This window comes from Hylobates moloch, unplaced genomic scaffold (genome assembly GCF_009828535.3).
Source record: "Hylobates moloch isolate HMO894 unplaced genomic scaffold, HMol_V3 SCAFFOLD_16, whole genome shotgun sequence".
In the NCBI taxonomy this organism is placed as follows: Eukaryota; Metazoa; Chordata; class Mammalia; order Primates; family Hylobatidae; genus Hylobates; species Hylobates moloch.
Window position 1 is genome coordinate 1,034,943 of NW_026652291.1, and position 27,019 is coordinate 1,061,961.

A 27,019-nucleotide genomic window follows, 5' to 3' on the forward strand; every position below is an offset into this window, starting at 1 on the left:
GCCCTTACGGGTGGCTCCTACAGTCTTTAGTGGCACAGGGTCGGTCCCCCCAGGCCGACCTGGTAAAATTCCCGCACCTCCCGCAGGCCGCCCTTCTCTGTCTTGGCCGGGACCAGCCCCTGGACCCCGGGATCCTGGCCCGCGCGCACCAGGAGCTGTCCGCGGTGCTGACCGCAGGAGCTTCCCGCGCTCGGCCGATGCGCACGCGTCCCGGGAGGGGCGCGCGGGACCCGCCCGCGCCGCCACTGCGCAGCCTCCCGCGGCCTCCCCGCCCGGCGCAGCCTCCCGCAGCCTCCCCGCCGCCGCTCTCGCCCCGGCCGGCCATGGCGCTCAACAATTTCCTTTTCGCGCAGTGCGCCTGCTACTTCTTGGCCTTCCTGTTCAGCTTCGTGGTGGTGGTCCCGCTGTCCGAGAACGGCCACGACTTCCGCGGCCGCTGCCTGCTCTTCACCGAGGGCATGTGGCTGAGCGCCAACCTCACGGTGCAGGAGCGCGAGGGCTTCACGGTGCAGGAGTGGGGCCCGCCGGCCGCCTGCCGCTTCAGCCTGCTCGCCAGCCTCCTGTCTCTGCTGCTGGCCGCCGCGCACGCCTGGCGCACGCTCTTCTTCCTCTGCAAGGGACACGAGGGGTAAGTGGGGGCCGCTCCCGGCGCGGCGCCCCTTCCATGCCCCCAGCGCCCCCAGACCCACCTCCCCAGGGAGGCGCTCGAGTCCCTCCGTCTCTCAGGCAGCTCCGAGGCCCGCAAATGTCAACAATCCGCCCTCAGCCCCTCCACGCAGACCGCCCTTTGTCTACACACACATCCAGGGACCATGACGACCACCGGTCCTGCATACAAGGCCAGTGCCTCCCCTCCCCAAGTGCACATCACCTCCCACTTCCGGGCATCGGCCCCCTTGGTTGCAGATGTTGCACCGTCATCGCCGAGCAGGCCTGGATCTTCCTGGCGGGGCTCAGCCGGGCCACACTCGCCAGGACCGGCGACAGCTCCCAGCTCGGTCTAGGGCTTGCGCTGGGCTCTCCAGGCCCCAGTGACAAGGCATACTGGGGAGCCCCACCCGGCACCATCGCCCCGGGAAAGGGACGGCAGACGGCTGTCTGGAGGGGAGCCACCCAGGCCCACCTCGAGCTCAGGCCTTGGCTGGGGAGCGTGGAGAGAGACGGCAGGGCAAGGGCTGTTCCGTGTGGGCTCAGCGCCTGCCTCCTCCTGGCCTCCATTTTCTTCTTTTTCTTAACTGCTCCGGCAGGATACTGGAGCCCATACAACCCGGTTCACCGGGGGTGTGGTGGCACCCTTAGCCAGTGGTGCCCGGGGGGCCCCTGGGGGCCCCCCACTCCCTCTGCAGGTGTTGTGAACCCTCCCACTCCCTCTGTGAACCCACCCACTCCCTCTGTGAACCCACCCACTCCCTCTGTGAGCCCACCCACTCCCTCTGTGAACCCACCCACCCATTCTGCGAGCTCACCCACCCCCTCTGTGAATCCACCCACCCCCTCTGTGAGCCCACCCACCCCTTCTGTGAACCCACCCACTCCCTCTGTGGATGCCCTCTGTGGGCCCTCCCACTCCCCGGGCGGAGGCCTGCTGTGCCCAGGAGCAGCCCGAGATCCTGCAGAGGTTCCAGGAGCGCACTCAAGAAACCCAGGCTCCTCTGCCCCCACCCCCATCCTTTGTTGTAGGTTTTCACTCCCTGCACGCAGGTGGGAGATGAGAAGGGCTCAGAGGGGTGCGGGTGGCAGGAGTGGGGAGGCCCTCCTGTTGCCCACCCCCTGTGAGCCACAGCTTGGTTTTGGCTGAGAGAGGGGCCAGAGAGGGGAAGAAGAGGGGCTTCAGGGAGAAGGGAGGGAGCCAGGACTATGCCGAGTGGGGCTGCAAAATCTGGAGGAAGGGTGAGAATCCCAGCACCTGTGGGTAGGCGCGCGCTGGGGCTGCTGCAGCACAGTTCCGCCAACTGGACTTAAACCCACTTGTCCCACCACCCTCTGCCTCTGTCCTCACAGAGTGTCTTCTCTCTGCTTCTCTGTCCTCCCTCTTTTTACAGGGATACCAATTACTGGATTCAGGGCCCACTCTAAACTCAGGGAGATATTCTGAGATCCAGAGCTTAATTACACCTGCAAAGATGCTATTTCCAAATAAAGTCACAGTCACGGGTACCAGGAGTGGGACTTGGGCATATCTTTCAGGGGACACCATTCAACCCACGACACTAAGGTTCTGGATGGGGGTCAGTAGCAAGCTGGCTGTCAGCCTGGGAGGACCCAGATACTGTGGGGCCATGGGCCCAAATTGTGTGGCTGGAGCCGTGCTCAAGGTGGGGTCAGGCCGGGCGCAGGGTGGTGTCCTGCCCATGTGCAGCCGTCCTCCTTCCCTCAGCCCACTCCAGGGCTGGTGTCCCAAGAAGAGGCTTGAGACGTCATCTGCACCCATGTTGCCAAACCTGAGAGTTTTCCAGTCCATGCTGTGCGTGCAGGGCAGGCAGGTGGAAGCCGCCCTGAATGAGACATGGTGAGAAGAGGGAGTGGGACAGCCAGCGAGTAGGGTCAGCCTCCCAATGCTTGAGGTCCCTTTAGTCTGGGAAGCTGAGGGTGAAGGATGCAGACCAGGTGGGGCCACAGTTGGTTCATTGCTCATGCACGTCTTCCCCGCCTCCTGGGTGTCCCTCAGGGTGCCTATGGTCCAGCTGGGGCTGACAGAGGGTGGCTCTCTAGATAGGACCCAGCTATGTGGTCAGAGTGATGCGAGATTTTATAGGGGGTTCCACCAGAAGCTGGGGGACAGGGAGAGGGGAGAAAAGAGCCCCAGAGCTTGCAAGACAGGAGTCCAGGTCGCACAGGGTATGGTCTATTTCGCACACACTGGGCAGCAGACCCAGGGATGCCGTAACAGCAGCTCTGCCTCTCACCATCTCATGGAAGGTGTCTGTCTGTCAGCCGTGGCAAACTGCCAGCACCATCTCCTTCCAAAGGCAGAAAACAGATTCCTGGGGAGTCTGCAGGCCTTCCCAGCACTCTTTGTGGTATTCCATCCTCCCAAGGGGTGGAGCCGGCTGGGATGCAGGCTGGCTGTGTGGCCTCTGCTGCAGCCCTGCTGACCGGCCCATATGGGATTTAAGAGGCCTTAGATGACCTGGTTTGCTCAGGGCCTGTGGGGGTTAGGGTGAGGGTTAGGGTTGTCGAGGGGGGCTACATTGTGGAGGCTCACCATGGCCTTGACCCCACTGGAGGTCAGGTCTGGGCAGCTCCTGCTGTCAGGGAGGGGCCTGTGGTGGAGCATTTCAGGTTCAGCCCCTTTGCTTCAGTTCAGGGGTTCACCAATCCTCACACCACTGACCTCCGCCCAGCCTGCTCTTTTCCAGGGACATCTGGTACCTGTGTCCTTCTTGACCATCACGAATTAGTGGCTCAGGTCATGTGGTCATGTGGCCACCTGTCCCCCACCTCATGCACTGCACAGTGCATTGGCAGACGGCTTGTGCGATGACATCTGTCAAACATGTCAGCACTCCATTGAGTTCTGGTTGTAGGCGAAGGTTAACAATCTCAAGAGCCATCCCAGGCCATGGGTCCCCACCGTAGGGGACCCCACCGTAGGGGACCCACGGCTGGGTGAAGCCAAGGCAGACATGCACCTTATTCATCTCTGTGTCCTTACGGCTGAGCACAGGGGATGGTGCATAGGAGTCCCCAGATAATGTTTGTTGAATGACTGACAGAAAGATACCTGGGTCCTGAGGCCTGCTGCCTTGTGGTCAGTCGCCTGGCCCTGATACCTGTGCACACTCAGTTATCTGGCCAACAGGTCCACCCTTCAGACTTGCCGTGTCAGGAAGTTCTGGACCCCTGGGAAGATTGGGTCTGCAGGGTCCAGCGATAGAGCAGCCAATTCCAACTCAATTGTTGGTCCAGCTGCATAGACTAGGTGAGCAAGTGCCGGGTAGGTAAAGGGGACTCAGGACCAGCCAAGGGGCTGACACAGGCCTTTACAGGAAGCTCATGTGGTGGACAAGGGCTCTCGGGGCCATCGACGGCCACTGGATGTCCAGCCCGTGGAGGAGCCCACTGACCCCATCAGACTCTGGCCGCTAGAGGTCTGGGCCTGGTTAGGACAGCACACGCTCTAATCCTCTAAAGTGGACTCCACCTTCACGGGCCACCCAGCTGCCCTCCCGCCAATGTGAGGGCAGGGCCTGTTTGAGGTCTGTTTGAGGGGCACACGGCAGGTCCGGAGCTTGTGGAGCAGAGGCTGGGTCTCAGGTGCCAGCTTCCTCTTCCTACAGAGGTGTCTTTTGTGCAGAGTCCAGACCCTGAGAGCTCGTGCCCAGAAGTGTGAAAATTAGAGTCTGGGGAGAGCTTTTTGCAGAGGGGTGTCATCTTGATGCTCCATTATAGGCTGCTGAGTGAATGAATGAATGAACGAATGAATGAATGGATGAATGAATGAATGAATGGATGGAATGACACCTGTGCTTCAGAGGGGCTTGCCATTTCGGGGCAGAAGGGTTTGCTGAGGCAGCCGTGGGCCTGGGGCGGCTGTGCTGAGGGAGCATTGAGCACGTGGGCTGGCAGCAGTTTGTGGTTGGCCGGCCGGAGGGGCGCTGCGTTAAACTCATCTGCCTGCCCGTGCCGGCGCTGAGCCTTCACATTGCTGGGCTTTCCAGGACAGCGGTCACCATGGAGATGGCACATCCTGGCAGGGCACCCTGAGCAGCAGTGAAGAGAGACAGGGTTAACCCTGTGTGTGCTGGGCTCCTGTTCCTGACCACTGTCCTGGCCTGGCCTTGGTGAGGGAGGGGCTGGGTGGCCCTGTGACCTCTGGCGAGCTGGATCCGGGGATGCTCTGGACACATCCAATTCTTCAACGACCTGGACAGCCTGGGCAGGATCCCTGGAAACCGACCAGAAAGGAATGAGAGGAGCAGAGCGAGGCTGTCAGCCGGCAGCGGCCCCAGCCTGGGGTCCCTTCCCTATCTCATGGGGAACTCCTGGAGCTGGTCATGGGAGAAGACTCCAGAATCGGCCCATTGCACAGGGACGTGGCTGGATGTTTGAAGTCTCCAGATAATTGGCTTTTCTGCCTGTTGGAGGTTGTGTTGTGGCCCATGCTCAGCGGTGGGAAGGGGACAGTGGGTTGCCTGGGCCCAGAGCCTCTGCCGTATCTCAGGTGCACTGGGCCAGGTATTTGCAGGCACCAGGGTGTTTTGGGGAGACCTTGCCCTTAGTCAGCCCGGCCACACAGGGAGGCTTGGGCCGTGCACGTGCCTGTCTAGAATTCGTATACTGTAGACGTGGAGGGTGCTGCCCCACCCTCTCGAGGAGGATTGGGATGTGACACTGGGCAACGGGCCCTACCCCAGCCTCCTCTCTTCACTGTGGTCAGCCTGGCCCTCCAGGGAGGTCTCTGGGATGGCCTGTCAGGGAAGTCTAGGAATGCCGGGTGCCGGACCGGGTCCCTGGGAGGACCGCAGGAGGGCTGTCCAGCAGGTGGAGGGGTGGATGTGTGCCGTGGGAGCCTGGCAAGGGGCTGTCCCCTGCCCCCACTCCAGCACCATCCAGCGGGCCGGGTTTGGTGAGTCTCAGAGCTGTCATACATGGGACTGGCTCCATCCGCCCTGCCCAAGCCTGAATCACCGTGTGCCAGTGTCTCCCGCCTGCTCTTCAGAGTGCGTCTCCTTCTCCATTCTCTGTCTGGAGGCTGAAAGATGTGGACCATGGCAATGACCCCTTGCTTCCTTGCCTCTGGCTGTGGAGCTGACCCTGGCCGTGCCTCGCCACCACCTCCTGCTTGGCTTGGGTGGAGCAGCTGGTCCAAGACTGCAGAGGTGGGGTGGGCTTACTGTGCTCTGCTCTGTGACTATAGGCCCCTGGCCCCTCATTTGTAACCCCAGGCCAGATGGATTTTGGGGTTCAGAACTGTGTCCTCAGGGTCCCAGCAGCAGCAGATGGCTCACCCAAGGAAGGGTAATTGAAGGAGGGCTGGTTGACAAGAGATGAAGTTGTGGGGTTCCTGGGGTCAGTGGAGGTGGTACTGTCCCCATCCCTGGCTAACGGGACCCTTGGACGGGTGGGTCACCTGGAGAGGAGCAGTGACTTTCAGTGGAGGGACCTGGTAGCAAATTCCCACCTTGCTCTCCCGCCCTCCCAACCCCATTGCCCAAACCCAGCCGGAAGCCAGAGGGCACGGGGTCATTGCCACGGTCCACACCTTTCAGCCTCCAGACAGAGAATGGAGAAGGAGACGCACTCTGAAGAGCATGTGGGAGACACTGGCACACGGTGATTCAGGCTTGGGCAGGGCGGATGGAGCCAGTCCCACGTATGACAGCTCTGAGACTCACAGCACGCTGGACCAGAGAGGGACCGAGAATGGCCCCATGCCCATCCCGGCGAACTTTTGCCGCTGCTCTTTCTGTCTTCAGAGAGCTTTGGATGTGGCGCCGCGACGGGGGTTGTGGCTTGTCTACTGGCGCACGGTACCACCCTCCAGCCATCTTTGGCCGTGAGGCCCGGGCAGAGGCTCGGTCACCCCCCACGCATACGTGTGTGAGTCCTGCTGGTCCTGCCCTCGTTGGTGTGATTGTTGGGGTCACAGCCCATGGCTTTAAGAGTGTCCCTGTGTCCTCTCCCCTTGTCTGGGACTCCTTGGGGTGGCTCAGGCCCTCCCGTTCCTGGGGGGTGGTTCTGCTGTCAGCCCAGCAGTCACCAAAACAGTGTGGTCGGGGCTGGAGCCAGTGGACAGGTTCCTTGGAGGCACCGGATGTTACAAAGCACCTGGTGCCACCTGCTCTGAGTTGGGCACTGTGGCCTGGGTTTATCCTCAGCACGTTGGCTGGGGCACCTCCCGGGGCCAGGACTTCGTCTTTTGTATCACTGTTGCCCTCTGTGCCCAGCACAGGGCGAGCAGGTGCTCAGAAAGTGCCTGCTGAATGAATGAACAGACCATGCGCTGGCCTCCACTTTGCCTCAGCAGCAGCTGCCGAGTTCGGATGACGGTGGCGTTGATGTTTTCTTGGCTGAGATTCCAGGGAGACCTTGTTTATTAAATGATCACTGTGAAGCTGTTTCCGTGGGTCACCTCCCTTAGATCCAGTGTGCTGACAGCACGCAGGCTAACATCGAGCCTGCTGGCAGGTGACAGGCGGGAGCAGCCCCTTCTCAGCCATGCTGCTAGTGCTGGTGTCCGCCCGTGAGGAAGTCCCCCCTCGGGGCTCCCACTGGAGGGACAGTCCCTATCCCTACCCCCTCTCCCTACCCCCCCTGGAGCCTCCGTGTGCATTCCAGGCTGAGCCCACCCCAGGCCCATTTGAGGGACTTTGAATCTTGATGGAGCAATTCAGAGATGGTGGACGTTTGCAGGCCAGGCAGGAGGGCCGGGTGGGGTGGGTGTCCCGACCACGTGCCCGGTATCCTCAGGAGAGGACACATGAGCATCCTCTGAAAGCCGTGGCCGTGTGCGCCCTGGCAGAGGCCTCAGACCCCTGGGGCAGTGTGGCCCAGCCCTGAGCGAGCTCCTTTCTCATGGCCCTGCCTCCTGCGCTCCCCATGCTCTGGCCCTGGGCAGGTGGGCCCAATCACAGCCTGGCCTTTTAAGTTTAAATGGATAAACCAGAGCCAGCCCATCAAGCAAGTCCTACCAGGGGTCCAGGCCACGCGCTGATGACCTGCGGGTGAATGGCTGCTCTCAGCACCACAGGCTGGGGGCTTGTAAACAACAGGCATTTACTGCTCACACTTCCGGAGGCTGGAGGTCTGGGATCCAGGCTGGGATCCAGGTTCGATGCCTGCTGAGGGCCTGTTCCTCTTGCTGTGTCCTTATCTGCTGGGAGCTCGGTGGAGCCTCTTCTAGGAGGGCACTCATTTCATTCGTGAGGCTTCACCCTCATGACCTCCTCTCCTCCCAAAGGCCCCATTTTCTAACCCCTCAGCAGACTGCAACATATGGATTTGGGGGGACACAAGCACCTGGGCCAGAGTTGCTGGTGACTGTGGCTGGGCGGCTTTGGAAGGATGTCATTCATTTCCACCCTGGGTGCAGCCTCTTTTATGAAATGGTGGGGACCAGGGTTCCAGGTCCTGGGTCTTTGGGAAGGTGTGACCTGCAGCCCAGGGCGGGTACACGGAGCTGCCCGAGGGACTGCAGGAAGGGGGAACAGTGAGCCTGCCCCTCCTGTCTCTGGCTGCAGCCTGGGGGCGGGGATCGCCCGGGAGGTGGCCTCCAGTGAGCCTGCCCCTCTGTCTCTGGCTGCAGCTCCTTCTTCTCCGCCTTCCTGAACCTCCTGGTCAGCGCCTTCGTGGTCTTCCTGGTCTTCATTGCCAGCACCATCGTCAGCGTGGGCTTCACCATGTGGTGTGACACCATCACCGAGAAGGGCACCGTGCCCCACAGGTGCGCCCACCCCACCCGCCTCGGCCCCGGCCCACCTCCCTGGAAGATCCCTTGACACCCTGCCCTGCTCTGGGTGATCTTCCCTCATGAAGCCCATCCGGAGTCTGCGGTCCCTGGTCCCACTGTGCCCCTGTCTGTGCGTACCTGGGCAGCCCCTTCCCTGAGACCCACCCCGCAATGTCAGACACCTTCCCGCTGTAGGAGCTGGCAGCATCACACGTCACACACGAGCGATCATCCCTAGGGCTGGATGCGGCTGGGGGTGGCTCCGAGTGGTCAGAGACTCCAGATGCCCCGTCCTTGCCACCAGGGCTTGGATGACAGATCCCGTGCAGCATGGCCCCGGGTCCTGGGAGGCTCGGTGTGGCCACACAGCCGGAGACCTTGGGGCTTCTGTGCTGGCTGCATGGGAGAGCCCAGGGAGCATTAGGCTCAGGGCTTTGGTCCCCATGCTGGAGGGTTTGGAAGATGGTGGAGGGGACAGGGATGGTGAAGAACAAGAGCAGAAGAAGCTTCTGGCAGGGTGAGGGTCAGCTCCCAGGTAGGTTGGGGATGGAGGCCTTTGAGCCACGGTGGTCCCTCTGGGATCTTAGCAGGGGCATCTTCTGGCTTGTGGGGGGCCCCAGAGTGGAGCACGGTGACTGCCTGCCCCTCCACAGTGGGATACCCAGCCCTGAGGGGCACCATCCAGTGCCCCAGGCCAAAACCCTGGAAGACAGGAACCCTCCAGAGTTTCCACATTCTTCCTTTAAGCAAACCCAGACCTGAAACCCCAGCATCTGCAATAGATGGCAGCAGAGCCCAAGGGGCTCCCTGCCTGTCTGTTCCGTGCCTCCAACCTAGGGTACCTGGGGCACGAACCAGAGGAAGTGTGAGCACCTGGGTGTGTGGCCCTGCCGGGCCTCCTGTGCTGAGCTGTGCCCTGTGCCTCATCCTGCACTGTCCCAGCTCTGCCTGCTGGCTTGGGCCACCTGCTTCCTGAGAGTGTGGGCAACCTCTGGTAGACACACAAAGTTTCCTTGGCCTCACGGACACTGTTTCCAGCCCTTCAGCCCCTCCAGGGATTTGGGGCCGCTGGGCCCCCTCTCTCTGGCACCCTGCTCCTGTCAGTGTGTCCTGGCTTCACGTTTTATGTTGGGGGTGCAGGACACCTACCGGGAGTCCAGGCCTGGCTCACTCCCGGGCCCTCTGACGCCCACTGCTTCCACAGATGCCTCTGTGATGGGCGCAGAGCTTCTGGGCAGCGTTGCTGGGACGCCACCTGCATCTCTGTCTGGCTGAGGCAGCCCTGCATCTCCTGCCTCTGAGACCTGGTGATCCTCAGAGTGTGGGGCGTGGGAGGCAGAGGGTCTGGGAGAGCAGAGGCCGAGCTGGCGTCTTCTGGCCGTCCAGGGTGAGGACAGGGAGGGGCCTGGAGGTTTCCTTCCCTGAAGGCTGTCCTGCTCCATGGAGGAGGCACCGAGGCTAACCCTCCGTGGTGTCCCCAGAGACTCCCTGCTGCCCCCCCCCCCCAACCATTGTAGGGCAAACCTCGTGGCTCTCTGGCCAGCGGCTCAGCCATGTCCCGCACTGGCTGTCCTGGTGGTCACCTTCCACCCTACGTTCTGCTGTTTTAGCTGTGAAGAGCTCCAGGACATCGACTTGGAGCTGGGCGTGGACAACTCCGCCTTCTACGATCAGTTTGCAATTGCCCAGGTAGGGGGCTGTGGGCAGGAAGGGAGGCTTGCAATGCTGGGAGGGGGCCATTTACTGCTGGACATTTGCTGAGCTCTCCCCATCCAGAGGAGGAGGCAGGCTCCTGTGTAGATTAGGTAGTTAGCAACGGGACCAGGCAGTGGGAGCAGTCGGGAAGGCTTCCTGCAGGAGGTAGGGGAGAGCTGGGCTTTTGTAGGTGCGTTTGGGGAGGAGATGGCCACAGTGAGTTAGAATCAGGAAGTGGCAAGGCCCTGGGGTCTGGGGTGGGAAGTGTACGGGTGTGGGGGGAGGTGGTGCCAGAAACAAAACCAGGCATCAGATCCTTGGGGTCCAGTGTAGGGACAAGGGCTTTGGACTTTGGTGCTGGCGCTAGGTGGTCCTGTTCAGATCAGAGTTGGAGGCTTAGAGACGTCCCCTAGCCAGGGGGAAGCTGATACAGAGTCCAAGGAAGGAGACAGGGGATCCCATTTGTGAATTCAGGTTTGCCACCCTGCCCTTGTATAAGCTGCGTCGCCCACCCCCTAGGAGACTTGGTGGGGGGCCATGGTGGCCCCCGCTCTGAGGGATGCTATTTGCTGAAATGCAGACATGTGGGGACACATCAGTGGTCCGTGAGGGCCGGAGGGGGAACCCTGGAATTGGGTTTGCCCCTTCAAATCTGCAGGTGTGCCCCAGACAGAGATGACGCAGATGAGGGGTGCCGGGTGGGGGTGGCTGAGACCAGACACCTGGCTCCTGCCAGCACTGATCAGGGCCTGCCAGCTTCAGGTCCAGTTCCGGACCCCAGACTGGCCTCTGAAGGCCCTTGCTGGCCGTGGCTGGCCTGAGGACGCTTCTCCTGGCCAGGAGCCCTCCAAGGGTGCTGGACATGGGTGGGCCTGAATGCTCTTTGCTGAGATGAACTGGATCTGTCAAAGACAGCTTCATGCAAATTTAGTGACTGCAAGAGGCCTCAGGCCTAATTTGTGCCAATTGGATTAAGGTGTGAGTGCAGTTTGATGACAAATACGCTCAAATGAGAATCAGCTTAATGTGGCTCAGGCCTGGTTCTGATTAAATTGTTTCTCCTTCAACTGTTTGGAAACAGCGGCTAAAGGTCAATTTATTCCGGTGGTTGGAGGAGCCTCCGCTGTTTACCCGCCCTCCTTAGAGCCGACGGGCCTGAGCTGCTGGAGCAGAAAGCACTCGCCACTGGCCACTGTCCCTTCTCAGGGCCTCTGGTCGGCCTGGAGTGAGGGTGGGTCTCAGTGCCCAGGGCTTTCGCACCTGTGGGTTCCGGGAGGGCCGCAGGTGCTGGAAAACGATGCCGGCTGCAGGAAGGAGCTCAGGAGCTTGATCTTGGGCAGGGTCTTCGGGAGCTGGCCCTGCCCCGTGTCCCCGGCCTCCTCCTTCCTCTGAGTCCCGTCCTTTCCCTGCAGAGCAGAGCCTGGGGACCGGTGGGAGGGGGTTGCACTGACAGCGGACCCCCAACGGCCTCTGATCCTGCCCCTGCCCTCTGTGCAGTTTGGCCTCTGGGCCTCATGGCTGGCCTGGCTGGCCATCACCACGCTGGCCTTCCTGAAGGTCTACCACAACTACCGTCAGGAGGACCTGCTGGACAGCCTGATCCACGAGAAGGAGCTGCTGCTGGCCCGGCCGTCCCCACGCACCTCCTTCCAAGAGGAGAAGAGCGCCGTCATTTAGGCACGGCGCGGGCAGGGGAGCTGGCCCCTGACCTCCCTGCTGCGCTCGGGGGCACGGGCCTGCCTGGGGAAGCAGCTGGGGGGCTCTGCCTGGGCCCTGACCACATGCAGCCCTGCGTGTGCCCCCTCGACACCACGTGTAGTGAGGCGAGCGCCCCAGTGCCCACCTGTGAGCCTAGCAGTGGACTGGGTGGGTGCCGGCTCCCTGATGAGGATGGTGCAGAGAGACTATGGGTATGGGGCGGGGGCGGGGGGCACCTCCAGGCCTCGCACAGGGCCCCGTGGCTGTCGCAGCAGGACCTGACTGGCCAGCCTGTGTGGAGGGCGTCCAGCTTGTCTCCCCCAACCCTGGCCGGATGCTGTCTCCGTGCCAGCTGGCCCAGGGGTGGCCAGACGTCACTGAGCCCTGAACGAATTCTGCATGAATTCTGCCATCCAGGCAGAGGCTATGTGTGGGGAGGAGCTCACGGCGCCTTCCAGCCTCTGGCCCCAGGTTGGCCCCTTCCCCGGCTGAGTCCTCCTCCTGGGTGGGTGCCAAAGGCCTGGGAGACCCTGTGGCCAGGCTCAGGGAGGCTTCTGAGGCCTGTGAGTTCACTTCACTGTGTGCGGGTCCTGTCTGTGCTTGGCTGAGGGTCAGGGAAGTGGTAATCTGAGCTCCACAGAGTGGGGGGCATCATCTGGTTGGGGATTTCGGGGGCGCACGCACCACACAGAGGACTACTCCAGGAGCCATGGCAGGGGTCTGTGTGTGGGTGGGTGTGGGAGGATGTGATTGTGAGTGCCTTTGTGCATGGGAGGGTGTGATTGTGTATGTGAGTGCATGAGAGGATGTGACTGAGTGTGCATGTGTGGGTGTGACAGTGCAGGTGTAACTGTGCATGTGAAGGTGTGACTGAGTGCATGAGAGGATATGACTGAGTGTGCATGTGTGGGTGTGACAGTGCAGGTGTGACTGTGCATGTGAAGGTGTGACTGAGTGCATGAGAGGATGTGACTGAGTGTGCATGTGTGGGTGTGACAGTGCAGGTGTGACTGCATGTGAAGGTGTGACTGAGTGTGCACGAGAGGGTGTGACTGTGTGCATGTGAGTGTGAATGTGTGACTGCATGTGCGTGTGTGACTGCATGGGAGGATATGAGTGTGCATGTGAGGGTGTGACTGCATGTGAGGGTGTGAATGCATATGAGGGTGTGACTGCATGTGAGGGTGTGACTGCATATGAGGGTGTCACTTGTGCATGTGATGGTGTGACTGAGTGTGCATATAAAAGGGTGTGACGGCATGTGCGGGTGTGACTGAGTGCATGTGTGGGTGTGACAGTGCAGGTGTGACTTGTGCATGTGATGGTGTGACTGAGTGTGCATGAGAGTGTGACTGTGTGCATGTGAGAGTGCGAATGTGTGACTGCATGTGCAAGTGCATGGGAGGATATGAGTGTGCATGAGTGTGCATGTGGGTGTGACTGCATGTGAGGGTGTGACTGTTGTGCATGTGAAGGCTTGATTGTGAGTGTGCCTGGGAGGATGTGAGTGAGTGTGAGGGTGTGACTACCTGTGACATGAGTGTGCATGTATGTGTGAGGAGGAATGTGTAGGTGTGAGTGCCTAGGCAGGTGTGTCTGCAGTGTGTGCAGCATGAGTAAGTGCATGTGAGCATGTGCACACCTGTGCGTGTGCATGTGCCTGTGAGCATTGTGTGCATGATGGGAGCCATGGGTGCTGTGTGGACAGCCCCTCTGCCCCTCCCATGGGCTCCTGCACCTAGCATCCACTTGAGAGAGGAGGGAGCTACCTTCGAATTCTGCAGAGTCTGTGTGCTGAGGCCCCACAGAGGCAAGTGGAGGAGCTGGGATGTGAACCTGGGACCCCAGGGTAGGGGGCTGCTTGGCTGTGGACCCTGCCCCTCAGGAAAGCCCAGGGTCCACCTCCAGAGTACTCGTTCTGGGGCGGGGGCAGGGGCGGGGGCAGGGGCGGGGGCCTCCCCACCCGGGGCTTGATGAGGGGCTGTCCGTTTCTTGGCTGGAGTGCTGCCAAGTGCTCCCTGCTGCTGCGCCCACCTTCCCGGGGAGAGGCGAGCCCCTGGCTCCCTGTGTTTGTGACCCACCCTGTCCACCATCAGCAGCTGGCTTGTGTCTCTGGGTGGCCGGACACCAGCCTCCTGGAGGCCACGTGCCTGGGTCCACATGGAGGGTCCTGGTGGGGGCATCATCCTGGGTCCCGGGAGTGAGGCTGGCAGGTGAGCAGTCAGGCTGTGGCGAGGGCAGGTGCCCATCGGGGGTGTCAAGGCCGGGGGGATCAAGGCTCCGGAAGCTCAAGGGGGCTCTGGCCTTGGGGACGAGTTGAGTTTCCAGCTGGCAGCCAGGTCCTCGAGGGAAGGGGTTGGGACAGAATCCGAGGCCCCCTGAGCTGATGGGTCCCCTGTCTCCCCTGCCAGCCCTGACCCACTGGACAGCCCTGACCCACTTTCCAGTCCACAGAGCTCCTTGTCTGCGTCCCCAGCAGAAGGTGGGTGGCTCTTGCCTCACCCTCTGCCCAGCCCTGATCCAGGCCACAGCCATCTAGGGCCCTGGGAGGAGGGGCAGGAGGCAGGGGTGGCTTCTGGAACCTGAGGGTTGGCTCCGGTTGGGTCTGTCCTTGGGGGCTGCACTGCTGGATCCCAGGAGCTGGTCTGGAACAGCCCCGTGGCCAGGGTGACGGAAATCCTCGGCTGCATGCAGACACAGACCCACCCCGGCCTGGGCTGTCCCGGGAGCCCAGACACATCGCCCTGCGAAGGGGCAGCTGGGCCTGGAGTGTGCTGGGCAGGGGCTGGGGGCCCTGGTTGTGGGCTCTCCACAGTCCCTCAGGGGGTTGGGCCTCTCCTCAGACAGGAAGGTGGGAAGGGCAGGCGTGACCCGGGGTTTCTGAGGCGGGTCCACCAAGTTGCTTCTGAGACGCCTTTGCTTCTCTCCTGGCTGTCTGTTAATGATATCCCTGTTCTAATTCCACTCTGGCTAAACTGAAAGTAAAGATCCTTAAGCTTACATGTGTCTATTCCTGAAAATCAAAATAAAAACAAAAGCACCCGAGTCTCCAACAGGGATGAGGGGGAGCGTGTGGGGCTTCTGTCTGCCCTCTCCGCCGTCGGCTGGCCTGGCTCGTGGTTCTAACTCTGTAATTTGTGGGTCACACACAGTGTGCTCAGGCTGTGAGCCTTTCGTGTCCGAGGCTTTTAGGAATTAGAAGTTGGCCTTCCCAAGGTTCTGCCTTCCTCTCTGTACATTTTCTAGTGGCTTTGAGTCTCACTGCTTCCCGTGCAGCTTCCCCAGGTGGGAGGATCCATTTCGAAGGATTTCTTGGGGGTGTGGTGCCCATCTTTGAGCAATGATTATTCAAAAACACCTGAGGTCGTAGCGTGGGACCCCGCAAAGCCAGGCACGTCCTTGCGTTGCCTTTGCAGTGGACAGGCAGCAGCGGCTGGGGGAGATCGGCCTGGGCGGCGTCCCCCGTCAGAACCAGGGCTGGAGGGGTGGCCCAAGCACACAGGGCTGAGCCTGGGCCCGAGACTGCCCTGAGAGACCCAGCCTCTGGGAGGAGCTGCTTCCACATCCAGAATATGGGGCAGGAACCTGCCCATCCTCCTTCCTGGGGTGGGGTGGGATGGGCTGGGTCTGGGTGAGTGGGGCTTGGTGACCGTGGGGAGAGCATGATACTGGAGGGTCCCCGGGGGAGCCCCCACCGTGGTCCCTTCTGGGCCACTTCTGGAAAAAGCCCCTTTGGTTACCTCCACCCGCAACTCTGGGCTTCCTGGATTCCAAAGCTGGAAGCGACCCTGGAGACCACTTCCTCTGTTCCCTGGCACCGGGAGTTGTGGGGACACACCCTGACTGCAGGGCGAAGGGAGCCAGCAGGCATCCCTCAAGACCCAGGGGCTTGCTCAGCCCCCTGCCTGAGCGGACACATCCACTCCCAGGCCTGCAGGAGACCAGGAGGTTCCAGGCGCCCAGGGCTTCCACTCTGGCCACTGAGGCCGATTCCGTAGCAAATCGGTTCTGGCTTTTCTCGTTTCTATAAAAACACCAAGACTGAAGGAAGCCATGGTGTGTTTTAATAGAACGGTGTCTCCCAGTTAAGTGGTGGGACAGAGAGGAACCACCGGATGGATCGTCGGCCGTGCCCTGCGCCTCAGGCTAGCCTCGAGGACACTGGTCTGATTGTCCCTGTGTCTCTCCTGGGCAGTTCTGCCTGGTGTCTAACCGTGGGCCTCCCTGCTTTGTTCAGCCCTCCCCCTGCATAGGGTCTGGAGAGGCCCCTGGTGTTTGTCACCCACAGGGCTCCTTTCAGCTCTGCAATCTGGCTACAGTCTCCGGGACCCACAGGCCCCAGCTGGTGGGTGGCGCTGGCTGGCCCCAGGCTCGGCTGGGTGCACCTGGCCTGCAGAGCTGGGCACAGATGGCTGTTCTGAAGGCCAGGGGTGTCTGGGCCCCTTGCTGTCCCCTCAGCTTCTACACCTGAAGCCGCCCCCAATGAGGGGTCCTCCCCTGGGGCCTCTCCAGACTCACGGGGCTGGGTAGGGGGTCAGACCTGGGCTCAGAGGATGGCACCTCACATCAAAGGGACCCACCTTGACAACCAGACCCTTCCCTCCCCACGGGGTTTCGAGGTCTGGGTTCCCCACAGGCCATAATCGCAAAAGGCTGGGTTTGCCTCCTCCAAGCAGCCGCTCAAACACAGGCAGTGTGTCCCCCTCCTCAAGAGGGTGCACACGGCGATGGCCGGGCCAGGCCCTAGCAGCAGGAGTTCCTGCTGGGACGAGGGAGGGGTCTTTGGGTGAGCCTCGGGAGCCCCAACTGTTAGCAGTCGAATCCTCTGATACAATCTCACATGGACCCAACACAGGAGACAGGAGGGCTGTGCTGACTAGTGTGGTAGGGCCGCCCGCTGTGCCCCCCATGTCCGATCTCACGCCACGGGGTCCCCCTTTTGCTAGTCAGCCCTCAGGCAGCAGCCCGTCTTGGCCCCCATGATTCACCAAGCAGCAGGGCCAAGGCTCAGGCTGTCTCCGAGCCCCCGGAGTGCTCGAGCTCTCCTGGAAGCCCTGCCCGTCCTGCCTGTCAGAGCCGCAGGAGGCCGCGCCAGCAGGTGAGGGCCACGTGCCGCAGGTGCAGGACAAGGCCGAGGAGCCGGGCCCGCAGGTCCTCCAGTGCCGTTGCCACGGGCTTGGCCCGGCCGCAGCATAGGCCCAGGGCCAGCACGAGCAGGACGCACACACACAGCTGCAGGAGCAGGGAGCCGCCGTGTGGCCTGGGCCGGCCGGGCACTGTGGCCAGAGGGCAGGCAGGGTCAGCGCCAGCCAGCTGACCCTTCCCTGGAGGACTGGGGCTGGTGGGGAAGGGATGGGGAGATTCCACCCTGTCCCTGCCCATGGCCCCTCCCTAGCCTCTTGGGGTCTTCTTGCAACAAGAGCCCCCCCAACTGGGGACTCCTTAGAGGCCCTGGCCCTGTGACACCTCCCTCGGGGAGGGAGTGAGGGTGGGTGCACCCACGGAGCGGGCATTGGGGCACAGGGATGTGGGCTCAGAACTCACCCCTGACAGTGGCTGTGGCGTTCCTGTCAGCAATGTCTGGGAAAGAGAACGGAGAGTCGGCTGGGGGCACCTGCCTCAGTCCGTCGGGTGCCCCCGCCCTCTTGTCTCACCCTGCACCCCCGAAGGACCCTGAGACTATTCATCAGTGAGAGACCCAGGCCCAGCCGGGTCCTGACACTTCCTCAAGAGGACAGTCAGGATTTGAGAATCCGCCCTCATGTTTTCCTCCAGTTGCTGTTTCACGGACCGGGACTGTGTGTCCAGAAGACCCCAGGGGCCCAGGTCTTTTTTTTTTTTTTTTTTTGAGACGGAGTCTCGCTCTGTCGCCCAGGCTGGAGTGCAGTGGCGCGATCTCGGCTCACTGCAACCTCCGCCTCCCGGGTTCACGCCATTCTCCTGCCTCAGCCTCTCCGAGTAGCTGGGACTACAGGCGCCTGCCACCACGCCCGGCTAATTTTTTGTATTTTTGGTAGAGACGGGGTTTCACCATGGTCTCGATCTCCTGACCTCGTGATCCGCCCGCCTCGGCCTCCCAAAGTGCTGGGATTACAAGCGTGAGCCACCGCGCCCGGCCCGGGCCCAGGTCTTACTGGGGTTCTGCCCCTTAAGACAGGTGGCCACGGCCCCCCCATGTCCTGGGCCCTGCCAGAGCTGTGTGGGTGTGGCTGGAGCCCCCGCCCCCCTCTGCCTGACCCCACCCTCTCCCAGCTGCTTGCTGCGGGTGCCCTCTTACAGTGGACAGTCACCGCTGGGGGTTCTCGGAACCGCACGCGCCTCGAGGTCCTCTGCGGCTTGGCCTCCGGGCGGTGGTGCTCTGGCCCGCCCCGTTTCAGGATGGAGGGGGGGCACTGCCTGTTGTCCTCCTGGGGTGGGGGTGGGAAGCAGACTGGTGAGTCCCCGGCAGGAGGCCGGCCGGGACCCAGGTCTGAGCCGTGTGGGGCCCAGCAGCACCGTCCTGGAACCTGTACCCTGTCCTGGCTGGTGCGCTATGCTGGGCCTGTCACTTCCTGTAGGGTGAGGGGCAGCTCCTGGACAGGGACTGCCGGGCAGCCAGACTCAGCCTCAGGGGCCCAGGCAAGACAGGAGCCCCTCCTGCCCCCGTCTCTTCATGCAAGGCCCCGCTGAGCCTCTCTTCCTCTGCCCGCTGTCTCGGATTCAGGCTGCTGGACAGGGTCCCCAGGACCTGTGGACAGGGAGAGGGGGCTGCAATGGCAGAGGGGCTCTGGCTAAGGGGCCAAAGTTTGGAAGCTCCATGGGGCAGGGGCCGGGCCAGGGCGGTGAGGAGGGCTGGTTGGTGGCCTGGTTCTCCTCTTCCCTGGGGCCGAGCCTCCCAGGCTGCAGGCGGGGGCAGCTCCTGCACATTCGCCTACCTGGGCCCTTTCCGTGCTGGTCTGCTCACGTGTATGGGCCCAGCCTGAGTCTGGAAGATGGAGCGGGAGTTTCAGGCTGCTGTGAACCTCAGCATCCTTGTCTGTGACATGGTGACAACTGGGGCTGAGGTACCCTGGGAGCTGGGCCAGCTCTGAGGTTGTTCCTGGCTGGGGCATTGCTCGCTGCACACAGCCTGCTGCTCGGCGTCTGGCGAGGCTGCCCCGTGAGGGTGTGAGGCCTGCCCGTGCTGAGTCCGGCCCAGCCCCTGCTGTGCCTGTGGCCCTAGCCTGGCAGTGCCTCAGAGGCTGGATGGAGCCTCAGGGTCTGAGGTCTGGGCCCCTAACCCTAACACTGACCCTTGGTGACAGTCTTGACCTGTCCTCTCTCCACCCTCTTCCCTCCTCCAACACCCTCCTCCCTGGGCTGCCTCTTCCACAGCCCTCCATGGCTCCCACTTCCTCTGCCAAGCTGTGCCCCACCTGGGGGCCTCCAACCCCCTCTGCCAGACCAAATCCTTCAAGGCACGCATTGCCCCCCCACGGCTCCCCCCCAGTGCTCAGTGATCCCCCTGCCCTCCTCCTATCACCCCTTGATTCCTGGGGTGGAGGACGGCCTTTCCACCTCTGTTGCTCCCTGCCCCCTCCAGCCCCCAGTGGAAGGCCAGCTTGCAGAACCTGCGTCCCGGCGGCCTGCCTTACCCTCTCTGCCCTGCACACCCACGGGCCCCACGTGGCCTCCTCATTCTTTCTGGTCTGACGTCGTGTCTCTGGCCGGGAGTCAGGGCTCAAGGCTCCTGCTGCAGTCCTCATTTACTGGAACATGTTCCTAACATAAGCAAAGACGTTATTTCTTATTTACTGCACAAGTGGCACTCAGAGGAATGAAAATAAGAGGAGGAGAAAATTCTTCCGCGGAAGCCAGGCTGGCTTCCCGGGGCCTGTGACCGGCCACGCTGTTGAGCAGACACCACTTTTCCTCTGTGGTGTCCCCAGCGCAGATAAATCCTGTTCCCTGCTCGTTCAGACATGCCATCGCAAGCAATTTCCTTTGCTGCCACAGTCTTCATAATTATCATCTTTAATGGCTGCATAATATTCCACTGGGCCAAGGTCCCGTCACTGAAAGTCACCCTCGATGACTGGGTATTCATGAGGGTTGCATTTTAGTATTGTCATTTTGGAGGTCATGGATAGGCATGTTTGGAGGTCATGGATAGGGCTGCAAGAAACATCTTCGCTTTGTCTCGTTTCCGTAGCGGGAAGCCCTGGGGCTGGCGACTGGGAATTGCCAGGGCTCTGAGGCTGGGCCCACAGAAAGGCTTCCCAGAGGGTCATGCCCACCTTTTTGGGCTGGTGCTGGTGGGGCGCCCCTGGGCTCCTGGGGGCCCACCCCTCAGCACGGCTCACACTCTGTGTGTCTCTCCCTGCACCCCGCCCCCCCGATTCTGTGTCTCTATCTCTCTGTCTCCATCTCTCTGTTCCCCTGCCTCTCTCTGATTCTCTCTCTATCTCTCTACCTCTATCTCTGTCTCTCTGTCCCCTCCACTGTTGCGCTGGTTGCTTCCTGGCTGTGAATGGCGCCTCCTCGCCTCCACCCCCGTGTCTTTGGCGGCAGAGGCTGTGCTCTCCTCATTCTTGCTCACTGGTGGAGCCCTCCAAATGTGAATTTTCTCTCACAGCCTTGGCAGGGTTCTTGACTTTTGGGCACTCCTCCCTACAGAGGGGTGCAGTGCCTACCGGGCATCTGTGCAGGTGCAGGTGTCTGTCTTTCAAGGGCTCTGGGGGTGATGAGCCTGCCTCTCTTGCTGCAGGTTGGGAAACTGAGGCCAGAGGGGGCTGGGGCTTTCCTGGGAGCTGATGCTAGGCCAGATCCTCCCTGCCCTGCTCCCAGCTGGATAGGAGGCAGTGTGGGGGCCTCCTGCTGCCCCTCAGGTTCTCCCCTGCTCTGAGGTCCTTGGAGGGTCCCGCCACCCCTGCCCCTCACAGGGCAGGTGTTCGCATTTCCTGAGGTGCTTCCCTGGCTCCCGGTGGTCCTCCAAGGAGCCTGCCCCCAAGGGCTGAGAATGGGGAGGGTGAGAGTGAGGGGCCTACATGGTCCTCAAGGACAACTCCTCCAGGGTCCCCCAAAGGGATGGGTGCCTCAGAGGTGCAGGGCAGGCCTGTGGGGGGCAGCTGGTTTGGGTGGATACTGCAGTGACTCCAGCAGCCGTGTGCCGTCCTCTACAGGAGATAACACAGTGGCGGTGACTGCATCCCCAAGCAGGCATGAATACTGCAGACAAGCAGAGCGCCCTGTGAATGATGGCTGGGAGGACACTGTCTGGACGGGTTCAATTATTTCAAAAAAGGGTAATTTTCTACTATCGCAGGATCAGGTTTTTATTGCAAATAGGGTTGTGGCAGGAGCTGCCATCCAGGGGGGTGGCGGGGAGGGGCGGCTTATCTTCGGGACCTGCTCTCAGAGAGTGGCTGCGGGAGAGGTTGTGCTTGCAGGCCCAGCCGAGCTGGGGCCCCGACTCCTGGGGCCAGGTCACCTGGAATGTGGGCTCTGCGTGATCCCCAGGGTTAGGGAAGCCGCAGTGCCAGGCCTGTCCTGCTGTTTTGGGGATGCTTCCTGGCAGGGCAACCTTGGCCACCTGTGCATAGCAGGGCTGGGGCTGGAAGGGCTCTCTGGATGCCCTGGACTCAGTTTCCACCCTGGGTGGGACAGAAACTCTGCTAAAGCTCGGGGTGGGGTTGGGGGTGGAGCAGAGCCCCCCAGTGACCTCTTGGACCCAGAGCCTGGGCTCTCCCACTGCCCGGCGGAAGGAGGCTTGTGCATTCGGGGTCATTTCCTGGGGCTGCACGGCCTGAGGCTGGCTGGTGTGCCCGGGGCCACAGCCCCTTGCCAGGTGACCCTGCAGCAGCATTCCAGGGGGCCCAGCCAGGTTCACTCCTCATGAGGAAACAGGCCTGGAGAGGTTGGGCCAATGGAGTCATGCAGGGATGCAGGGCTGGACGCAGTCTCCCCCAGCTCCTGCCAGCAGCTCTCACTATTCACCCCTCCCTGGCCTGGGGTCTGTCCAAGGGATGGTGGGAAAACTGTGTGTGTGCACGTGTGTGAGTGAGTGCACACATGTGTGAGTATGCCCCTGAGTGTGCAAGTGTGTTTGCGTGCAACGGAGTGTGCATGCATGTATGACCGTGCACATGTGTGAGTGTGCAAGTGTGAGAGTGGGCACGTGTGTCAGAGGGTGTGAGTGTGCACGTGTGGGGTGTCTGTGTGTGCGAATGTGTGCATGGAGGTGTGGCTATGTGTGCATATGTGTACTTGCATTTGTGTGCGTGCATGTGAATGTGCATGTGTGTGTGAGTGTGTGTGTGGGTGTCCATGCATGTGCCTGTGTGCATGTGTGTGTGAGTGTATCTGCGTATGTGTGGGTGAATGTGTGTGTGTTTGTGTAGAGTGTGAGTATGTGAATGTGCATGCGTGGGCAGTGTGTTTGTGAGGGTGCCTCGCTGTGGCATTAACCGTCTGTTGCTGAGCAGCACAACTTGGAGAGGACACGACTTCGCCTTCTGGGGCACAGAGCTCTGCTGGAGTGTGGACAATCAGGACTTCCTATGGGGCAGCACCTCCCCCTCTTCGGGTGCGGGCTTCAGAGCACCTTGTGTGGCCACGTGTGACCTTAGGCGAGTCTCCTAGTCTGCCTGGGCCTTGGTGTGCTCAGCTGTGAAACGGGGGTGAGGAGAGCAGCAGCCTCTGCAGGCTCGCGTGAGGGTGGGAGTCAGTGCGCAGCCCCGAGTCCACGCCGTTCCTGTGCTCTGTGCCATCAGCCACTGTTGGCATCACTTGGGGAGGGAATGTGCCCAGGAACAGAGCTCAGGTGGCTCTGGCTGTGTCTGGACAGTCACAACTTCCTGTGGGGTGACACCTCCCCTCCGGGAGCCCTGGGGCCCTCTCCAGAGACGCACCTTCCCCTGGGCCACGCTCTGCTCCCAGGCTTCCCCTGGGCCACGCTCTGCTCCCAGGCAGCCTCCCTGAGCCCTGCCATCGCCTCCCTAACTGGGCTTCACGCTTCCCCTTCTGGAAGGGAGGCCTGGCTCAAGTCCTGGGCTCTGTCCTTCTTTGGCTCTGTGACCTCGGGTAAGTGGCGTGACCTCCCTGGGCCTCATTTTCCCCACTGGAGGCAGGGAAGGAGTGGCTCTGGCACTCTCGGCAAGTGGGGGCGGGGACGCCTGGGGCCTCTGGCAGGGACAGTGTGTAACTGGAGGCCTCGTGACAGATGGGAGATAAAGGGCGGAAAATAGCTTCGGAGCCTGGACCTATAAGTGTCCCGCTAGGCCCGCTGCTGGGGAGGGCGCGTCCACCCGAGGGGACTCTACCCCCGCTCTGGGAACAGGAACCCCACGGTGCCTCCCTTGGTGCTGGGGGGCTGGGGGGTTCTTACCAGCTCCTCTACTGAGAGGGGGCACCAAGCCCCCTGGCGGAGGGGAAACTGAGGCCCAGAGAGGGAGAACGGCCTGCCAGGTTTCAGAGCCTGGGTTAGGACAGAGGCTGGAGTCAGGACCCAGAGCTGCCAGTTGTGGGCATGACCGGCCCGTACTGCTGGTGGGAGGTGGGGCCACGAGGACCGAGGCCCAGGACCTTGGTCTGGGGTGTGACCCTCCAACAGTCTTCGGGGGTCTAGCCCAGTACCCCAGAGACCCCACCTCATCTTGAAGCTGTTGAGGACGTGAGGGCACTGATGGAGCCCAGCGACCCTGGTAGTGCTGAGTCCTTCCTCATCGAGACCAGCCTGCAGTGGGGCGCAGGGGGGCCAGTGGTTCTCGCCTGGTTCAGTGGCTCGGATAACGCCAAGCTCTGGGGCCCACCCACTGCTGCTCCCTCCCACTCCTGCCCCGTCCTCCAGGACACCGCCCACTGGCTTCCCGCCTCCTCCCAGGCCGCTGCTTCTGCCTGCCCGCGCCACCCGCCCTTCACCCACAGCCCACCTCCTGATGTTTCTCTGTCCTCCCTGAGGGTTCCTCGAGGCGGGCACGGTCCCCCATGCAGCAGCTGGCTAGTGAGAAATCCCGACACCCCACCCACCCCACATGGGAGAGCCCTTCCTCGGCTCTGAGCGTGCGGCCCCACACTCCTGGCTCACCCCTCACCTGCGCCCATTCACACGGCAGCCTTACAGCCTTCCAGAGGCAGAGGGCCCCGGGGTCTGAGCGAGCGCAGACTAGGCCGGGCTTCCCTGCTTCCCTGTTGCAGGTGCAGCCTCCCCAAGGGCAACTCACTTGGGGGCTGGAGACGGGGCCAGGCTCCTGGGAAGCCAGAGACCTCCCTGGGAGAAACTGGAGACTCACAGCCCCCACCCCCACCACTTACACACACACATACATACACACACACACACACACACACTCTCTCTCTCTCTCTCTCTCTGCCCACCTGGGCTCCTGCTGGTGCTGTACCTCGCGGGTGGCTCACCCGCCTGACCGGCCCCGAGATCCACTGGCGGTCAGAGCCTCGCTGTCGCAGGGTGTGAACCAGAGCCGTTGCGGCTCACAACCAGCTGAGAAGTTTCCATTACGGCAACACTGAGCGGTGGCCTCAGCGGCCCCGAGGGCCCCAGCTGACTTGGTGCTCTCGGGACAGCCCGGTCCATGGGGAGGCTGTCAACCACGGGCTTGGTGGCCCCAGGTGGAGCTGGGCCTCCTCAGTCTCCCAGCACCTTGATAGTTTGGCCACAGGCCTAACCCAATGGCCCTGGGGCTGCAGGTGCAGGTTGCGCCTTCTTCCCGTGGAAGAAGACCGGGACCATGGACACCGCCTTGCTGGCCTTTCCTCTGCAGGGCGGAGGCAGAGCACGGCCAGGCGGGGTGGCTGCGCTCCTGGGAAAAGCTGCGGCTCCCAGCCCAACGCTCACCACTGGAACCACGCTGGCAGCTCCCCAGACAACATGCGTGCTCGACTTAAGTCAGAGGGAGAATTTGTGAGGAGGCCCCTGGCTGGGCTGACCGCCCGCTGGGCTTGCTCAGGTGCCTGCAGGCCCTACCGGGTAGGAACAGGAGCAGGAGCTGCCTGGTGGCCCTCTGAGGCCCCTCTCCATGCCTAGATGGGCCCTCACATCCCGAGGTGCAGTTAGGGCTCAGGGTCGCAGCAGTACCGGGTGATGGCTGCTCATCTGCTGGGTACGGGGGCCACCCTAGGCCTCGAGAGCTCCAGACAGACAGGGCGGGGGACCCTCCAGGCCCTCCCTCCCATATGTGGAATGGGGCTTGTTTGCCAACTGTCCAGGGCACTGCAAAGCTCGGTAGTGCCCAAGAAATGGTGTCCAGTGCTGGGTGGGGGTCCCATGGCCACACAGGGCAAGACAGGGATTCCTTCTGACTGACTCAGCTCAGAAAAGAGCCAGTTCTCAGGGATTCCCAAATGCTGAGAACTAGGCTCCAGTTACTGGAGTAACGAATCCATTCCTGCTAGGCTGGGCCTGCGTAGACTTGCCCTCGGAGGATGCACCCACCAGGGCCCTTCGGGGAAGGCTGGCCGGGTTCATGCCTGACACGGCTCCCTGCATTCCCCTGAGAATGCAGCCCCTTCTCCCACTGCCCAGGCTGTTTCGCTCAACATCAGGTGCACTTTGGAGGCTCCTGTGTGGCCAGAGACCTGCACCCCCGTTGCTAGGTTTGAAGTGGCCATGTTCCCTGCTTCCCCCAGAGGCGGCCCGGCCTCAGTGTGGACACAGGGGGGGCCTGGGACTGTCTCCGTTTTAGGGAAACCATCAGCCCCAGGAGAAGGGGGAAGGGTGGCCACCCTGGAGCTTGTCCAGGTCACTCAGGGTCATCAGTGTGTGCTCTGCCCAGTCTCTGCCCGCACCTGCTGCCCAACTGGAGCAGGTTCCCCACCTGCGCCTGCCTTTGGCGATCTCTCTGCACTGGCATCTTCACACCCAAGCAGGAAGTGAGCCCCCTCTCCCTGGGGCCGGAACTCACCTGGCTCCCTCCTGGCTCCCCGAGGGACAGAAACAGGCGGAAGTGAGCCCCCTCTCCCTGGGGCCGGAACTCACCTGGTTCCCTCCTGGCTCCCTGAGGGACAGAAACAGGCTCTTCGGGATCTCCCTGTGGGGCACAGTCCAGTGAGGTCCTGGACCCTCTTGGCCAGCAGCACCCCTCCCAGGCCCTTGAGAGATGAGCCTCGGGCAGAACTGCAGGGCACACAGGTGAACGGGCCAGGCCCGCCCAGGCCTCCTTCCCGAGGGCTCTGGTCTGGAGGCGCCACCGCCCGCTGGCAGGGCCGGGTCTGTTGTGGCCTTCGTCCCGTCTCCAGCCCTCTCTGCTGGATCGCAAAGCTGGGCCAGCTGGCAGCGGCCGGGCTATAATTACCTCTCCCCTTTGGCAGAAATAGCAGAGTGACCCTGAGGACAGGCCGCTGGCCCCGGAGCAGAAGGGGGTGGCTGGTTCCCAGGCCCCCGGTGGACAACAGACCACGATTCCAGATAAGACCAGGGTTTGCTGCTGTTCCTACCCTTCCCGGCCCAAATGTGCCCCCTCCCAGGCCAATTCCAGAGCTGTGCAGCTCTTGGAAAAACCTATGGACCGGAATTCGGTACAGAGTGGGAGAGGGAGGGCACTGTGGGGCTGCAGGAGGTGAGGTGATCCCAGAGTCCAGCCTCCAATAAGACCCTGACCCAGCATGGGGCCTCCGCGGTGGAGAGGGTGCCCACCCTGCCCCAGGCCCTTGTGCCCCTGTGCCCCTGTGAGTCCTGACCTGGGGTTGCCAGAGGGAGAGGCAAAGAATGGGTCCTAAGCTGTTGTTTTGGGGCACGCTGGCCGAGCCTGGGTATTGCCCTGGCAGGAAGGGGCGATGTGTGGGTCAGTGAGGGATGGCAGGGGCGAGGGATCAGCCTTTCTCAGGGTCTGTCCTGGGTGGGCGTCCAACTGCCCTGCCTGGCAGCTGCTGAGTCTGCCCCTCATTTGTAGGTGAAAGTGCAGCTCAGAGAGTTGAGGCACCCTGTCCAGAGTCACACAGCCCGGAGCTGGCAGCCTGGCTCAGGCTTGGCGGCCCGTCCTCGCCAGCACCCCCGTCTGCTGGTGCACGTAAAGGCAGGTCTGAAAGAGGCTGATGAGGGCATCACCGGTGCAGGGCACCACCACATGTGGGCAGACCCCTGCCTGGTTTGTGGGGCTTTGACCTATTTGAGGGGTCTGCTGGAGGAGGTGTGGAGAGACTCGTGTTTCTCCATTACGAGTGGGGGTGCATCTCCCGTGGGTAAATCTACAGGACCCCCAGGAGCCCAGGGTGTGCCAGGCTGGAGGACAGTGTGCACAGAGGGTGACTGCTCAGGGCCAG

At 62.0% G+C, this 27,019-nt stretch overlaps 2 protein-coding genes across 4 annotated transcripts; one reads left to right on the forward strand and one right to left on the reverse strand.

Moving 5' to 3' along the window:
• Window positions 1–215: 215 nt before the first annotated feature.
• On the forward strand, window positions 216–13,127 carry TMEM179 (transmembrane protein 179). Its single transcript, XM_032179868.3, has 4 exons — window positions 216–628; window positions 8,249–8,386; window positions 10,003–10,081; window positions 11,585–13,127. The coding sequence occupies exons 1-4, from the start codon at window positions 324–326 to the stop codon at window positions 11,762–11,764; spliced, it is 702 nt and encodes a 233-aa protein (XP_032035759.2). The 5' UTR covers window positions 216–323; the 3' UTR covers window positions 11,765–13,127.
• Window positions 13,128–14,655: 1,528 nt separating this feature from the next.
• CUNH14orf180 (chromosome unknown C14orf180 homolog) lies at window positions 14,656–25,976 on the reverse strand. Of its 3 annotated transcripts, none has more exons than XM_032179873.2 (5): window positions 25,737–25,976; window positions 19,399–19,525; window positions 18,063–18,192; window positions 17,330–17,365; window positions 14,656–17,061 (listed from the first exon to the last, which is right to left on the reverse strand). In XM_032179873.2, the coding sequence occupies exons 2-5, from the start codon at window positions 19,507–19,509 to the stop codon at window positions 16,856–16,858; spliced, it is 483 nt and encodes a 160-aa protein (XP_032035764.1). In that variant the 5' UTR covers window positions 19,510–19,525; window positions 25,737–25,976; the 3' UTR covers window positions 14,656–16,855. The 3 variants fall into 3 exon arrangements, with proteins under 3 accessions (XP_032035764.1, XP_032035765.1, XP_032035761.1); XM_032179874.2 differs by lacking the exon at window positions 25,737–25,976 and adding an exon at window positions 24,119–24,486; XM_032179870.1 differs by having other exon boundaries at window positions 15,828–17,017.
• Between the last annotated feature and the right edge of the window lie 1,043 nt (window positions 25,977–27,019).

Bases quoted from the DNA above. Each gene is read 5' to 3' on its own strand.
- TMEM179 (XM_032179868.3), top strand. From the start codon at position 324: ATGGCGCTCAACAATTTCCTTTTCGCGCAGTGCGCCTGCTACTTCTTG. The intron at 629-8,248 runs GTAAGTGGGGGC...CTCTGGCTGCAG, and splicing joins CTCTGCAAGGGACACGAGGG to CTCCTTCTTCTCCGCCTTCC. The intron at 8,387-10,002 runs GTGCGCCCACCC...CTGCTGTTTTAG, and splicing joins AAGGGCACCGTGCCCCACAG to CTGTGAAGAGCTCCAGGACA.
- CUNH14orf180 (XM_032179870.1), bottom strand. From the start codon at position 19,509: ATGAGGACTGCAGCAGGAGCCTTGAGCCCTGACTCCCGGCCAGAGACA. The intron at 18,193-19,398 runs GTAAGGCAGGCC...CCCCCACCCCAG, and splicing joins GGGTGTGCAGGGCAGAGAGG to GAGGACAACAGGCAGTGCCC. The intron at 17,018-17,329 runs GTGAGTTCTGAG...CTGCTCCTGCAG, and splicing joins CGCCACAGCCACTGTCAGGG to CTGTGTGTGTGCGTCCTGCT.